Source organism: Dermochelys coriacea, chromosome 8 (genome assembly GCF_009764565.3).
Source record: "Dermochelys coriacea isolate rDerCor1 chromosome 8, rDerCor1.pri.v4, whole genome shotgun sequence".
NCBI classification, from domain to species: Eukaryota; Metazoa; Chordata; order Testudines; family Dermochelyidae; genus Dermochelys; species Dermochelys coriacea.
The window spans coordinates 19,298,522-19,316,198 of record NC_050075.1 but is presented as its reverse complement, the minus strand read 5'-3'; the positions used below and the strand labels follow the sequence as shown (position 1 = coordinate 19,316,198).

General features: G+C 38.1%; 1 protein-coding gene across 5 annotated transcripts in view; it reads left to right on the top strand.

The window, feature by feature from the left end:
* SFXN1 (sideroflexin 1) overlaps nt 1-13,313 on the top strand; it is a 43,569-nt gene extending 30,256 nt beyond the window's left edge. The window contains exons 8-12 of one of the 5 annotated variants that reach the window (XR_005294419.2): nt 678-727; nt 3,193-3,282; nt 7,343-7,392; nt 8,233-8,280; nt 10,761-10,786. Coding sequence is in view for 4 of the 5 variants with exons in the window: in XM_043490667.1 (XP_043346602.1) it covers nt 678-727; nt 7,343-7,392; nt 8,233-8,280; nt 9,565-9,588; nt 10,761-10,857 (269 nt within the window). In the remaining variant the exon portion in view is untranslated. Of the gene's footprint in view, nt 1-677; nt 728-3,192; nt 3,283-7,342; nt 7,393-8,232; nt 8,281-9,564; nt 9,589-10,760 lie in introns of all 5 variants that reach the window. The other 4 variants (XM_043490667.1, XM_038413257.2, XM_043490666.1 and 1 more) reach the window with 4 other exon arrangements.
* The last annotated feature ends 4,364 nt before the right edge of the window (nt 13,314-17,677 follow it).

Below are 17,677 nucleotides of genomic sequence, written 5' to 3'. Positions count from 1 at the left end.
ACTGACTGCTTTAAAGTGTCCTCCTTTTAATCAAGGCAGGTGCTTAATTATGATGATAGATCACCCATTGAGGTGTCTCAATTAAGATGATTCTACTGTAAGGGAAATATTTTTTTCTGTGCTTAATTTTACACTAATTTAGGCTGCTAATACCTTGACAATGTAATCTCACAATGGATGTGCATGCTAAAATTTGTGTGCAGGCTGGTAAAACCCAAGAGGTACAAGGAGACAATAGTTGTTTATGGTGTATCACCTCCTTACTGCTGTTAATAGGTTCTACTAATCAATGCTTTCAGCTTACTTAAAGTCAGGTGCTCTTTTTGACCTGAAGTTGTAGGGAAAGTGCAGGTGCCTACACAATGGGAAAGGAGCACCGGGAGAAGATGAGTCTGCTCCAGAATGAGGAAAGTTTACAATAGACTGAATTGTCCAAGCAAAATGCTTGCACACATTTATAGAGATGTGTGAAAATATTGAAACTGTCATAATTAAGCTATTTGATTATGTCATTGTTCACACTGCAAGAAGTCACAGAAAGTATTCCAGATTCTAAAGGTGGCATAAGATTTCCAACTACTGTTCTAAACCACTGCAAAAAGGTTTATGGAAAACTAGGTGGTGTTTGCTAAGATTTAAGCATTTGTTTTGTTTTGTTTTTATTTTCTCACTTTCAGCTATACCTCCCTTTATAATGAATAGTTTGGAAAAAAAAGCCTTTTTGAAGGTAAGCCTCAGTTGCTAAATATATGCATATTGGATATAGTCACATGTATTTCATATACAAAGTATTAAGTAAATGTTACATGAAGATATTCTATGATCTGACAGCTAACTATTATATTCCCTAGTACAGGGAAAGTTTTATTTCTGAATATACATAAAGAAACATTTAGAATATTTTCAGTAATGTGATTTTGCCAATTAAATTATTAAATCTTTTACTGAATAGTTTGGAAATGCTGTCTAATTGTTAAAGGTCGGTCTGCCAGTCAAGAATCTCTGACTCTTGTCATGTCACCTTAGGGCTCAATCCTGTGAGGACTTGGGCAGCTCCTTGAAGATATGCAGTCCCCTCAACTGCCGTTGAAGACAGTGGGAGTTGAGGGAGCTAAGCCCCAGTTCACAAACGCAGTTCAGAACATGCTTTATGTTAAGCACTTGCAGAAGCCCCATTGAAGTCAGTGGGTCTTAGACATGTGCTTAAGTACTTCAAATGAGTTGCTCAGCACCAAATAGGATCCAGCTCTTTAACCTGCTTCAGTTTCCCCATCTGTAAAGCAGAAATAATAGGGTGTTATGCTTGCTTAAGGTTGGCAGAGTGCTTTCATATATCGCTCTGATCAGAGGTGCTATCGAAGTATTATGAAATATTTTAATAATTCATTTGAACAGACCCTGTTCTTCACCTCAGCACTGTCTAAATAAAAAAATTTATGAAAGGAATGAGTAGATTACTCTGCATAGCATTATGTATGTGTAGATGATATTTTGGTCAAAATCTAAGGAACATTTATCTGAATCAGCTAACACAGTGGGTTGCACACAGATTGCAATCTGATTTTGAATGATGTTTGTGTCACCTGCCTTCCCTCAGCTCCCCCGCCTCAAAAAATGAATGAGCCTACCATATTATAAAATACGATAACTATGTTTTTTAAAAAAAATCCAAAATATGCAATTCTTCTCTGTTCAGCAAGATTTGCTTGTTTCAGTGCAATATTTGTAAACACTGAATTTATTACAAATATAATGCAAATTATTTTAGGATTTTTTTAAAGTTTGGGTCAATAAAGAGAGGTTCTGCTTAGCTGCAATCAAAAAGTATCTTGAAGTGGAAAAAAATCTGGTTTGAAAATGACCCGCTAGCATTATGGGCAACCCAAATATTGGGTGTGCGTGTTTCAGCAAGTATGATATGTTTCTCATATTTTATTTAAGCTAATGTAGTGTGATGTTCTTATCCAGTTGTTCATATTATGTTAGTATAAATCTAATTCTGATCTATTAAAGTATTTTGGTTAACTTTTACATTGTGTGTATGCATGAGGTTGTAATCAGCAGTAATAACATTGTGAATAAAACATCATACAGATTTCACATGAGACCTGAGCCAGGGCTGTATCTCAGTTACAAAGGTAGAATTTCTTTGCCCATTAATGTCCCTGGCTTCCTTTTGCATGAGTGGCTATGGACAATCTCATATCTTTGTATGGGAAAGACACAAGTTGAGTCAGGAGCATGCTTGTTGTTAGAAGCAGAAAAGAAGTATTGTGTATAAAGTTACCGACACTCCTTGGAAAAGTATATTTTTAGGGTAAATCAATTTTTAGATTACACATTTAGTTGACTCTGAGGAATTATTTCTTATATTTCTGTTCTTCATAGTCTTTATATTGTTGAGTTTAGATTTCACAACTACACTGCTGAAATATACACGTGTGTGTAGGACGACCAGATAGCAAGTGTGAAAAATCAGGATCGGGTGTGGGAGATAATAGATGACTATGTAAAAAAAAGCCCCAAATATTAGGACTGTCTCTATAAAATTGGGACATCTGGTCACCCTATGTGTGTGTGTGCACATGCGCAGGCACACACATATGTGAATGTGCATTTTCGTAAGACTGTTTAATTTTTATTTTCTTTTGTCCCCAAATTTAGAAAACTACATTTTCCTGAAGTGCTCGCTTCTTCAGAAAATTGTGTTCCTCACAGTGCTAAAACAGGGAATATAGCTGTTGAATTTTAGAATGAAAATCTGTACTCTGTAGGAGACTTAAACTGCATGGTTCTCCTAACTGATAGGAGTGAAGCTCCCATGTACACACATCATATTTTCCCTAGTATAAATGAGATGTATATTGATTTGCCCTACCTCTTATTCATGGACTACCTTTGACCTTTAGACTACTTGAGGCGTGATAACTACAGCAGTGTACCTGAAAATTTACTGTCCATAAAGAGCAAGGACATTTGTTTTCTGAAATCAAAGGGGTTGCAAATTCAGAGCAAAAATGGTTTTACATGTGCACGGCATGAAACAATTGTCATGTGTCATATCAACTTGCATGGCAGAAACGTGACATTTATGACAAAAAGAGTGAGGGAGGAATCAGTGTGTCCTTGGAGTCAAACTTCAAGTATTTGTTGTGCAGTATAATCAACATAAGGGTGTTGTGAATTTTGCAGATCAGCACACACGAGAGATTTCTTCAATGTTCTTTGGTACCATCATGATCGTTCATGCTTTCCTGTTCCTTCCCCTCAGCCTCACAGACTGTGAGTTCAGGTGAAACCTTGCTCTGCAGTTAGTCAGTGGTAACATTTGGTGTAGATTAGTTCTAAAACTATTAAGGAATGAGCTGCATTTTTAACTAGCAGCTTGTGCATGTCCTCTTGAGGTTTCCAGAAGCACTATTCCATCTGCAGTATTGTGACACCACCATCTACAATCTGCTTTACTAACACATGTCCCTCAGTCTTCGCTTTGTGCACCAGCATTCCAGAAAATAATTCTTATGTGCCTTTTTGGGTATGTCTACACAGCAATCAAAAACCTGCACCTGGCCTGTGCCCACTGGCTCGGGCTCGCAGAACTCGGGCTAAGGGTCTGTTTAACTATGGTGTAAACGTTTGGGCTCGGGCTGCAGACCAAGCTCCGGGACCCTCCCACCTTGGGGAGACCTAGAGCTCAGGATCCAGCCCAAGCCTGAACATCTACACTGCAATTAAACAGCCCCTTGGCCCAAGTCAGATGGCATGGGCCAGCTGCCAGTTTTTAATTGCAGTGAATACATACCCTTAGAGACCAAAAAGCCAGAAAATAAACAAATGTGTGTCAATCAGCAAGTCTTCATTTCTTTATATACTACCATAGAACATCTTCTCTTTTTTCTGTTTCTTCATGTCTAACAGTTTTAATGGTATCATGGTAAATTCCATTGATATTTGAAATAAAAACAAAGGCTATATGACTATATGATTATTATTTATATTCACCATCTCTGTTGACTCATGCTTGGGTATGTATGTCTGAAAACCAAGTCACAATAGCTGCTGCCAGTGGCAGGAGCCATAAACTATACAAGTATAAAAATGCAGAATTTATAGGTGCACCTCCATCTCATCTAACCATTCCATTAGAATGCTTTGGATGCTTCTTCCGTACAAACTTCTGAAAATTCCGGTTGCCGCCTGAACTTTGAGATTTTTAAACCACTTCTAACGTGGTTCATAAATTCATATAAGTTCACTTTCTCTTGTTGCTATATACATCATTTCTGATACTCAGGTTGATTCCTGTGTATTTTTTCCCCTTTCATGTCATATAACCATCTAATCAGATTTTCTTAGTCTGCAACTGTAACAACCATTACAAACTTTTTTTCCTAATTAGAAAGAGAACCTATTCTGCAGTCTTCTCTCATATAGTTCTGCTCTTCAAAGAACTATCCTATGATGCATTCAAGTTCCTTCCATATACCTCTAATTCCTTAACTGTTTCCAGTAATGTTATTTATTTATCTAATTGCAAATAGTGCATAGTCACACTGGGCAAGATGGCAGATTCAAAAGTTCTTCTAACAGTGAATAGAAGCAGTAACTAAAATACCAAGTTTTCATATTTAATTGTCATTTCTACAACCTCGCTGTGTGCACTATCCAACAATGACACCTGCCGTACAAACCATCTGAAAGCTAAGTCCTGATACTTTCAGAACTACTGTCTTCATGAGTTCAAAGAGAGAATTCGTATTCACCAAATTATTTTGTTATCTTGTGTTTCTTTGTTTTTGTTTTCTCTCCAGCCAGATGCACATTCTGCATCTGATGCCTCTAACTTGTTTTTAGTTAAGTGTATTTTACTTATGCCTCCTTATTTGGTTAGATTTTTTTCACCCTTCCAGATATTTGTTCTTAAAACTGATCTTTAATGCTGGCTTCTTCCTCCTATTCTTTTTTTAATATAAACATAGTCCAGCAGTATTCTTGGAAAATAAAGGTCAGAACTTTATCTGCATAACAGGCATTTTTTACATCCTACTGTCATGAAAGAAAAAACGTTTCATCAAGTGAACCAGTTTATGCCAATGATGCTGTCCAGGCTGTTAGACACACCTGGGTTTTTCTGAGTAGTATCCCACTCAGATGAAGGCTGAATACCACTGTGCTTTACTGTGATAAAAGCACAGATCTATCTTATTATACCCCAAGTGACCTGATGCCTCTGTATTATGAGAATATCTCAACTCCCTCAGTGTTCAATACTTGGAATCTCTCAACCATAATCCTCCCTTGATCATAGCCTTTCACAGTAAGGAATCTGACGAACATTCCCAAAAGAGGATAGCAATCCCACATTCCTCTGCTGCTGGTACACAAACTGTGATAAGCATAGGTTTCAGAGTAGCAGCCGTGTTAGTCTGTATTCGCAAAAAGAAAAGGAGTACTTGTGGCACCTTAGAGACTAACAGATTTATTAGAGCATAAGCTTTCGTGAGCTACAGCTCACTTCATCGGATGCATCCGATGAAGTGAGCTGTAACTCACGAAAGCTTATGCTCTAATAAATTTGTTAGTCTCTAAGGTGCCACAAGTACTCCTTTTCTTTTTGTGATAAGCATACAGTCTCTGAGCACTTCTGCTCCTGTGATGCTGTTCCCACCATCTCTTGTCATTAACACTCCTACTATATGAAACTAAAGCCGTTTGAACTAATCTATATGGGGCAAAGGTCAGATGAAGATGCATTAGTGGAATGTCAGAACAGTGCAGCACCACTGAATTCATCCTCCTTTATTGCCTTGCTGCTGCTTTTTTCCATCTGTTATCTACTTTTGTAGCTAATAGATGAATTGGACAGTTCTCTCCTGCAACCATTTCTGGACTACAGATTGCCTCAAACAAAGAAGGGCACAATCTGCTATGTTACTTCCTCTCTCTCTCTCTCTCTGTCCCTGAAGAAAGAGCTAATTCCTGTAATGTTTTCCCACTTCTTTGTTTCTGCTGTGATCTTTTAGCACCAATCTTGTCATACTTACTTTCTTAAATTCCTTTTTGCCTTCATTCCCTATTGCTTCCATTTTTCCCTTTAAAATACTGACATTCGCTTTTGTTGTTGGTTCACCAGTTTCCTACAGCTGGAGGAATGCTTCTTGTAGACACATCATCTTTATACTTACTTACTGTAGTGTGTAATCTTAACTAATTAGCTGCTTTATTTCAAATCAACATGTTGTTATGATAGCAATTGTGTGTTTCAGGCTTTTTAGAGACCTTCGTTTGATGGTAATGAAAAAGCCTATCACAGCAGAGTTTCATTAAAATGTTTGGTCTTATTTCATTAGTATTTAATTTCAACTAAAATTCTAACATAGTATTTTTTAAAAAATCACCGAAAGACCTCCAATAAAAGTTTTGTCTTCTTTCTAAGTACATTTGATGCGATTTGCAAAAGAAAGTGCAATAGAGATGAACTGGCCATAAATATCACATTTGTATAAAAAATTTTTTTTGCTTTGCTAAACAAATCACAGCTTCTATTTTATGTTTTTCTTTAATTGTAAAAGGAATGGGGCCCTCACACAGTTGCACAGTTCTAGTTTTATCCATAGGAATTTAGAGCCAGAACCTCAGCGACAGCTGAGAAGCATACAGAGCAAATCAAGGGGTGAGGAGAGAGGTTGGTGCAAAACTTTACCTTGGCAGTCCCATGATCCTTAAGCAGCTGCTGGCAAGTTCTCAGGCATAAGTTAGAGCAACCCGAGAGTGCAAACAGATTGAAACAATAGCCAGGATTCAATACAGCATAGGGCTGTCTTCATGAGCAAATTCCTTATGCTGGCAAGAAAGTGGGCAGCATATGAGCCTCTATTCTGGCATATGGTTCTTTTCACTGGGCTGATCCTCTAAGGGCCAGAAACTGGTGCTGCTGCTACATTCTGAAGTCAGTGCAGCACAAAGTGGTCCCACCATGGAACTGGCCCCTAGACTCAAATCAGAATCCAGTCATGAGCAAAATGGGTTGTCAGCCATCTATTAATCTAGTTCCTAGTGGAGCTAGATCTGAGATCAGATCTGATCCAATGCACACTGATGTCAATGAGGGTCTTTCCACTGTCTTCAGAGGACTTGGGACCAGGCCCTCAACTTTAGCAGTGTTAGAGGTCAGGATTGAAATGTGCTGGCAAAGCAGTGGGGAGAACTTGCGCCATATATCTGCACCATGTTTAGCTCTTAATAGCTGTCAGTCCATTTCTTATGAGTACACGAAATCTCCAAAAATGTGGGGAGGGAAAAGCACACTTGATTCACTATGTAATAATTATTTTTAACACAGCGGTTCCCGTGGATGAGTGCCCCGATTCAAGTTGGATTAGTTGGAGTCTGGTGAGTGAGTTTCTTGTCTACTGTTTTTAGCAGGTGTGATTATAGTTTCCTTGGAAGATGTAAAGAGGTACAATTTGCAAATGTTTTAAAAAATCAAGGCTGTATGTTTTTGGGCAGTAAAGCCAATGAGCATCAGAAACGATTCATTCCTTCGTGAGGTGAAGTGTTAGCAAGATTATATCGCTTACATCTACTCATTCTATGTCATATTACCTATTTGTTTTTTAAAAATGAATCACAAATCTCTTGCTTCCATTGCTTCTTTTATGGTAGCCATCAGCGTGGAGAAATTACAAATGTAGATATAAACAGCAAAGGAAGGGGGTTCGCATGGTGGCTCAGGCCTACAACTGATTAAAATAAGCTGTTTTAACTACTGCCTAAACAGGTGATAATGTAGAACCTATTCCTGTAATGTTGTGAATGCTCTCAACTCACATAAAAAGAAAAGGAGGACTTGTGGCACCTTAGAGACTACAAATTTATTTGAGCATAAGCTTTCGTGGAAGGCAATGAGGGGCTTGATTCTTCACTGCCTAACCTCTTGTGCATAACACTTACATCTATGCAAAGTGGGTATGAAATGTCATCAAATCAGATTTTCACTGCTTTATATGGGTGATAGTGCTTTGTGCCCTCTTTGCCCTCTGCATAGGTGTAAATGACCACACATGGTGCAAGGCAGTGGAGAATTGACTTCACTAATCATATCACAGGACTGGGCCCTACCGTCCTTGAGAAGAAAAGAGAATAAAATGATTGAATTGTGTGTCTAGCAATGTCTTTTGGAAAAGTAGGATTCTACCCTAAATATTGTAATCTTATTTTTGTCTTTTCTAGTTTGGTGTTTGCTACACCTCTATGCTGTGCATTGTTTCCTCAAAAAAGGTAAATGTGGGTTTTTTTAATGTTGAGAGCCCAGAAGCATGCAAGGCATTCCACAGCAAAAAGTAAATAAGTGTCCCGTTCCCCGCACCTCAAAGAGCATATAGTCTAAATTCACATATGACAAGTGTGGGTCATACACATGAGGGAGGAAAGAAAAGACAGTTAGAATATCAGGGTTGGAAGGGACCTCAGGAGATCATCTAGTCCAACCCTCTGCTCAAAGCAGGGCCAATCCCCAATTTTTGACCCAGACCCCTAAATGGCCCACTCAAGGACTGAACTCACAACCCTGGATTTAGCAGGCCAATGCTCAAGCCACTGAGCTATCCCTTCCCCTCGCAATGCCTTTGTTCCTTTCCATGGCACACCTGTATTCAATGAGAAAAAATAATGAATGGGATTAACTAATGTGAAGGTATAGATTCACTAAAATTCCTTTAAGTATTACCAAGCCAAGAATACTGTGACTACTTAGCCAGCTGCTTCTGGTGGGGCTAGGAAGAAACGCATTTACAGTTGCCACAGTTACTTACATAATGACAGGTTTCACAGTAACAGCCGTGTTAGTCTGTATTCACAAAAAGAAAAGGAGTACTTGTGGCACCTTAGAGACTATCAAATTTATTAGAGCATAAGCTTTCGTGAGCTACAGCTCACTTCATCGGATGCATCCGATGAAGTGAGCTGTAGCTCACGAAAGCTTATGCTCTAATAAATTTGTTAGTCTCTAAGGTGCCACAAGTACTCCTTTTCTTTTCACAGTTACTTAGTAAGGCAGGTGTGCATATTAATAGTTCCGTTTAGTTGGGGAGCAGGGTTTAACATCTGATAGGCTGATTGTCAGAAATGAGTTTTAGGAGGGATTTGAATGAGAGGGGAGGATCTGGGGTTTGAGGGCATTCCTTTGGCAGGGGCAGTTCTGAAGAAGATACAGAAGCAGGAGTGGAGGGGATGCAAAGGAGATGTTAAAGTGGGCATCATTGATGGAACAGAGAGAATAGGGTGAATGGAAAAAAGGAAACAGTTGAACATATAGATTGGGGTTGAATAACATGGGGCCTTGAATGTCAGGACAAGGAGTTTGGATTTGATACACAGCACAGGGAGGAGCCAGTAGAGGGATTCAAAGAGCGGGAGATAACATGGTCAAAAGGATGCATTTTTGTTCCTTAAGGTGGTGGTGTCATTTTAATGTATGCAAAAAAGTGGTGAGATCCCATTTATTTTCATTTGGAAACTCATACTGAATGGACGCCACCTGAACTGTGTGTGCTTTATTTGTAGTTTGGGTAATAAGATTGTCCCCACGTAAGAGCCTCATCCGTGTTAGTGTGTCTCAAAACCATTAGCTTTGTTTGAAAATAAACATGGAGCTGACATTCATTGTCCATGAGATCCTAAAGGAGCCTGGACAGACTAAACATTAAGGTCAGCTCAAATGCAATAAATTATGTAAACTTGGTGTAAAAACTCCACTGATATGTATTCTTTCCTTTTGTCATTAATGGAAGTCATGATTACTGCATCAAGTGGAAAAAATACTTAATGTGATTTAAATGTTGCAACTGGAGGTTAGTTGGTTAACAAAGTTAGTGGGTGAGTTCACTAGCTTTTCTGGAAACCCTGGGTCTCATTCTCATCTCACTTGCATAATTTTTATACCGGTGTAACTCCCTTGATTCCAACAATGCAGTTACGACATTGTTTGCCTTCCTGGCTAAGAAAAGGCCAAAGAGTTGCAATAGCAAGGAACATGGCAGGGCTATGTTGAGTTGGATTGGTGTAACTCCCTTGATTCCAACAATGCAGTTACGACATTGTTTGCCTTCCTGGCTAAGAAAAGGCCAAAGAGTTGCAATAGCAAGGAACATGGCAGGGCTATGTTGAGTTGGATTGGCACATTTGTACTGGCAAGTCAGTGTAGTGAGCACTGCACTATTCCTGAGTCAGATCAGTGCTTCTTGAAATTCATTTTCATGTGTCCTGAGTTGACTCTCTAATTTTATAGGGAAATTAATTTTTTTAAATGTATTTAAGAAATTGTAGCTGTTACATGACTTGTCAGATGAATTCATTTTACAAATGAGAAATAAATGTTGCATCTACAGAATAGTTCCTTTGATTCAACAGAATAAAATAACACAGTCGTCAAAAGCAGCCAAATACAATATTTTTTGAAAGTCTCATAAAAGGGTATAGTTTGTATCTTCCAGCACTAAATTTACATGAGAACCTAGCCAGCAGGGTTGAAGTCCAAGGTACTAGAGCAGCAGCTATTTCTTGAATAGGCAGAACATCTCATTACCAAGCAAGTTAAGTTATTTTGCTTCTGATCTAAGAACATCATCTTGGGGAAAAAAATAGATCCAGAACCTCCTCCTTTCCTAATCCAAAACGCCTTGAGCAGATACATCATCTTTTTTTAGTTTAGATCCAAGCATTTGTATGTGTACTCATTTTACTATCTTTCTTTTGCTCAGTTCCATGTCAGTAACACGTTTGGAGCCAGAATTGCGAGCCAAGATCCAAGAGTTCAGCCCTGATTTAGAACGTGTGTACTTTAATAAAGGATTATAATTCGAGGAAGGTAGAATGCCCTTCGAGGAAAATCTCCTGAGCTCCTTTTTTAATTGTGTGCCAATGTTGGTGAAGAGAACTCTATTTTGACCTCTCCTTTGATTGTTAAACAATTTTGACCATCCATGTTATTTTATATAAATATATTTTAAAAAATTATGATAAAATTATCTTAAATCACAAACTCATTACTGTTGTATTGCCCACTTTGTAGCCATCATTTTTTAACTGAAAGTTTAATCACACATATCCAAAAATGTTTACATTAGCTTGCAAGCAGCTAAAGACAAAACTCCTCAAAAGGAAAAAAAATCAAGCACAGAAGGAAAATCAGATGATCTTTTCTGAGATTTGCTCCTTGTTCCTAGCGTTGCCAACTTTCTGGCAATTTCATCACATGACATAATCTTTAATTCAAGATTAATCTTTAATTCCTGGAGACACTAGGACAATCCTGGAGCAACCCTACCTGTTCCACCCAGAGTGGGCAGGAATCCAGATTTTCATTTTTCCCTCAACGTAGGGAAATATCTTTGTAAATGTCTTTGGCCCCATGGTTCAAGTTGTGATCACAAATCCTTTTCTTCAGGCCCTCCCTGTCCAGTGTTAGCCTTATAAGAGTAATGACTCCAAAGAACAGTTATATTATGGCCATGCCCCATTAGCCTCGTTTGCCATTGCTAATAAATAGCGGAAGCGGTTAATTTTATTTTGCCTTATTTTCTTTTGTCTTATAATCTTCAAACTTCGTGGAAAGTTCCTGGGGTTTCCTTTTTAACTACATTCAGCACATACAGTCCTGCTGTGTTCAGTCCTTTAAGAGTGCTCTTGTTTTCTGAGTGATCAATATTGCAGCAGTACAATCTGCATAACCTTTTTGCATATGATGGTTGTTTGGCCAACCTCTCTGTTCCTGGAAAAGCACAAAGGAAACATATTGTATGCTGCTGTTTTAATCAATTACTGCACAAAATTACTGAACACTTTCTGTTACATTTCATCATATTCTCAATGTATCCAATACACACCCGTTGTATTACCCAGGCCCACCTATATTTAATATACAGCATATTTAATGTAACATTAGAAAGCTTAAACTTAAAGAGCCAAATTCTCCACTGGGACAGATTTGTGAATCTCCACCGACACTGTGCCAGTTTGCACCAGCAGAGAATTTTGTCCCACATTTTTAGATGTTCAAAGTAATATACACAATGATTGGTGAGTGTTTTACTGACGGTATGTTGTTATGCAGCGACTATATAACATAACTAATGTCTGGAAGTTTAGAGAACAGTCTAGTGGCTGATTTTGCTTGATTGTGATCAGAGTGAATTATCTCATAAAGCAAAGATTTGTTTGATGGCTTGTTACGTTTATGTTTGATCTGAAAGGATTAACAGATCTGAAGCTTTAGTCTCCTTAAATGCCACTGAGCCTTACCTGCATTTCTTCTGTAATTACCTACTTTCACATTTTTGTCTTAACCTTTCTCGTTGGGAGTGAACTGGTTTCCCCAGTGAATTCTGACTCTAGATATATTTTATTGCAAATAAATAGTTCTGCATGAGAAGAAATGAAAAACATAAATTCCAAAAGATTTGTGTTATGCTTGAATGCTTTAGAAATACATGTAGAAGTATATACACATCTGCAGAGGAGCCAGAAAGGAATTTATTTAATTATTACAATCTCTTATTTAAAGGAGCTTGTCTCATTTTTAAACACGCCATTTCTCCACCCATTAATTTTTGAACTCTTGCAATCAGATATATTTTATGTGAACTCACTTCCTCAGTTTTGAAAATTCTGAAATGTGCAAATGTTCTATAAAAATGATATAGCCTAGTTTAAAGAATATTATTGATAGATTTCAATTAAATAAAGGAGATACTTCAGTGACCAAAGTATAGATCTGAGGAGAAAAAAAATCATGGGTATATATTTTTTGTTAACTTTCTTTTTTGAAGCTTCGGTCTATTAATGCTTTTCTACAGAACTAATATCTGTACAGTTTCATGATATTATTAAGCAGAACAAAATAATATAAAGATCAGACAATTTATACTGATCTGCTAGAAATAGAATGTTTTTCAAAAAATATTTCCAAGTAAAGTGCAATAAACTCTTACTTAAAACAAGAAAAATAGAATAGTTATATTTCCACTTGGGGAATATAATTTTCAGTGATGCAGTTACTGACTACATTTTTAATTTAAGTATTATCACAATGTCTTGCCAGTATTGATGGAGTTAATGTTCTATTTAAAGTGAACTAGATAAAATATTAAATAAACTCAGACTGAAATGAATTGATTTTTTTCTTATTGTATTGTCTTCTAAATATAGATTTTTGTACATTGAATTTTATGGTGCAGTCGACTATAGCTCATCTTTTGCACCTCAGAGGCTTTGAGTGCTGATGTCTGAAAATTCATAATAAAGCAATCAGTAAAGTTTGTTGCGCATGGGCCATCATAAATAACTGTTTCACAGCTCCTTTAACAGTCTTAGGCAGGTACAACTCCAATGTAAGTATGCCATAGGAAAAAATCTGAAAATTAATATTGACAGTATTTGTATTCATAGTTAACTAAACATGTGGGATCTTTCAGCTAATATTTAAAAACAAAACATACTTGTCCAATGTTAAGCAATAAAAGCACATGGTGGAGAGGGGTTCAAAGCCATATAGGGCAGTTGGGCACCCACCTCCTGGTGAAAGTCTGTGGAAGTTGGATGCACAACTCCCAGCTATGCCTTTGAAATTCAGTGGCAGTCTTAGATGTTCATTCCAGGGCTGTCAACCCTCTACCGATATATAAGAATATTTCATGCCAACAGTACTTGCAACAAAAAAAGCCCACATATTTACTGCTGTCATGTTGGAGGCTCTAAATTTTCAAGTGGCATAATGAATTGAAATTTTGGAACTTTCAGTTTACAATAGCAGACTCTGTATAACCATGTATCCCTTTGGCATGTTTGCTGATATGTCTAATCTTTTCCTCCTTCAATCTGTCACATTTCATTGTGTGCAAACAGACTTTACCCCAGAAATATTTATCTCTGAGTACCAAGAAATGAAGTCAAATTTAGGGCACTAAATCTACAATACTAAACCAAAAGTTCCTCTCTGCGTGATGTTACCCAGACATTCCACTTTAGTTTCTTAGGATTTTAATCTTCCTTAATAGCATGGTACCTTAGGTAGACTTTGCAATTGGTATGTATTCATAGGATAGATGGAGGGACTGCAGAATGTTAAGCAGTCCTTAAGCAGGCAAAATTTCTATGGCTGGTGGAATTTCTCCCATGGAAACCTGTATCCTGTAACAAATGCCTATTTCAAAGACATACAATTGTTTATCTGCTAGGGGATCATAAGGTAAAGGCAGTTCCAATCCTAAATTTCATGAAAATTCATGAATTTGATCATGAGCTTGATCATTCCTTCTCTGTACAGAAGGGAGATGTTTTAATATGTGATTTCAAGCACCTGCCCTGGGCCTGGGCATATTTGGGGCATGTCTGTGGTATGAGTAACACCATCTCCATTGCAAACTTCCTCTTTTCCTGGTAACCTGAAGAAGCCCCTCCACAGAGCTCTGGGTGGTGGAGGTCCTGCAGCAATGCAAACGATGGATGGAGGGACTTGGGTAGGTTTACCTCTGGAGTGAAAACTGTTCTTGTGTTTTTACTCTTTACTCCCATCTGGTGGTAGAGAAGAAAATGATTTTTTGAAGAGGTAGCAATTGTGTTTGTGTAACTGCTGCATATATTTGTATTGGTTTCAGAGTAGCAGCCGTGTTAGTCTGTATTCGCAAAAAGAAGTACTTGTGGCACCTTAGAGACTAACAAATTTATTTGAGCATAAGCTTTCATTAGCTAAAGCTTACTTCATCGGAAGCTCACGAAAGCTTATGCTCAAATAAATTTGTTAGTCTCTAAGGTGCCACAAGTACTTCTTTTTGCATATATTTGTATTGCAGATAGTGCCTAGAGCAGAGGTGGGCAAACTACAGCCTGCGGGCTGCTTCCAGCCAGTCAGATGTTTTTATCTGGCTTTTGAGCTCCCGCCAGGGAGCGGGATCAGGGGCTGCCTCACTCTGCCCACCCAGCACTGCCCAACCCCTGACTCACAATTCAACCATCTTCCGGCACGCCAAGAGCCACACTGTTCAGGCACGACTTCACCGCATTGTTTTCGGGATTGCAACCCCACCCCTACACGGCAGCAGGCCCAATCCCCTCCCAGTCTCCTACGGCCCCACCCTTGAAAGCCTCGAAACAGCCCAGGGGCCGCACCTGTCCCAGCTAGAGTGCCTCCACCCATGGCTATGCCTGGTATGACCACCTTGGTGTCACTGCCAGCAGGACCCCTAGTAGTCCCCAGTAGTGCCCGCCCCCCCTCCACACCACACCCCATGAGTCCTCTCTCACTGCACCTTGGTAACATTCCTTATAGAGCCCCTCCATTCCCCCCGCTATATCCCATAGAGTCCCACTTCCTCACCTGGCATTCATGGCCTGGCATACAATTTCCATATCCAGAGGTGGCCCTCAGGCCAAAAAATTTGCCCACCCCAGGCCTAGAGGCACCCCATCAGGGATAAGAGCCTCTCTGCTGTAGGCACTGTAATATACACACACAAAAACACTATCCCTGCCCCAAATGTTTACAATCTAAATAAATCCTTAATCATAGAAGCTACCATGGAAGAAAACTCACTCATCAGATCATCAAGTCTGACCCTCTGCCAGTGACAGATATTCTGTATGATGCATGTATTGTTTGTGTGTAAACAGTGGCTATATATGAGACAATCAAGTTTAATTTCAAATCTCTGGTAATCTTGTGTTCATATAAGGGTAAACTGTGGCTTTTGTTCCCCTTCATTTTGAAAATGTCTATCCCCTGAAGCTTTTCATAGGCAAAGAGTGGTCTTTTGCATAACTTTGTAAAATCAAATCTACACTGTGTGTGGGTGCTCCTCATAAAACAAATTTGCCAGTTATCCCATTTATTCAAGGATTTTAGAAATCATTTGTGTTGGGAGATGCAACTGATGAAATAAAAGTTTTTAAAATAGCACGTGGAAAGAATCAAAAAATAATTTAGCAGTAACGATCCAGCAGTGAAGCATTAAGAAGAGATAACTAAAAAGACTTCCTATGGGCCATTTGTGCTAGAAGGCCCATTCTTACCCATATATATCTGTGAATATTTTAGACTTTCAGACAACATAGCAGTACCATTTCAATGGACAAGTTGAGCCATTTTTAGAGTAATTTCAATTCATTGAAGTGAATTTGTTCCCTGGTAAACATTCAGTTAAACAGACATGTCATACTATTAGGATACCAGTTGAATGGATCGTGCAGTGCTTTAAATACAACATACTCCATTTAATCAGGACATCTACCAGGGAACCTGCTTAGTGAGAGTAAATAGCAATGACTGGTGCTTAACTGAGAGAGTACTTTTCAAAAAAAATTCATGTTGGATGCATTTGGCTTGTGCTAAAAGATTAAGTGATACTTAACCATGTGTTGGAGAGGTGTGAAATTGTAGGCTTTTGTACTACAGAGGTTTCCAAAGATAACTCACAAGAGGCAGTACTGGTAATAAATATTCACTGCATTCAATATTTTCTGTCATTTTATTTGGTCCGGTTATTTATTTCCTTCAGTTCTTTCAGCTTTTTTTAACAAAATAATCTCTTCTCTTTTAGAGACAAGTGAATAATAGGCCTGTCCAGATACCTGATGTGTCCTAATTAAATAAATTCTGCTGTGCCATCTAGAAGAGACTGCATGAAAACTAACTTGTGTTCCTTCATTAACAGCAAGTGATCTGAACATACTCTGTTAGGGCAAATGTAGGATATGATCTGCCACTTACTTGTAAGCTTTATACATAGGTTTTTTGAAAATTTTTTCTTTCCTTTGCCAGAATTTATTCAGCTTTGTATCTCGGTTACTAAGATACTAGAAAAATCAGAACCCACCTAGATATATGAGCGGTTAAGTAGAGCCCCTTTCGTTGATCACTTGGAAATGCTAAAATGGAGGGACTAAATTATATCTCTTTCAGGACTAGTGGTTGATTACTTGGTTTTGGATTTTTCTCTCTCTGGCCCCGTTAGCAGTGCAATTATAACTAAGATAGATGACCCATTTACAACAGTTGTCTCTTGACATGGTTACACAGTTACATTGAAAGGTTGATGGAATCTAACCTGTCTCTCTTCAAGATTCAAATCTTGTCCTGTTGAAGCCTTTAGCTCAGTTAAATATATGTGGTTGAACATTATCAACACGACAACTTTTAACTGGGACTTCTGACTTGCTTATAGTTTTATAAAGGGGGCCTTTCTCTCATTTGTGTATTTGATGCAATGCATTCTTTTATTCTGGACCTCTACATTTTCTTTTTTGTTGTATCTATCTATATATAGAGAGAGATTATATTTATATATATATATAATATATAAAAACTGGAAAAAATTCAAATCTATATTCACATTACATGTATTTTGCAGCTATTATTATGCTGAATATTGTACATTCAATGAACACCTCCATTTACGCTTAATAGAGACAGGCTGAAAGAAAATCAACATAACTCCCCTATTCGGAACATGAACTGTGCCATTGCAGTTAGCACATAATGCTAAAGTGGAGTTAAAGCAACATGTGCTCTTAATGTTTACATGACATGATATATGAGTATCATAAATAGTTCTTTTTTAAAAATTACAGTGGGTATAACAGAGTAAGCATTCACATTTACCCTCTGGACATTTGACTCAAATGC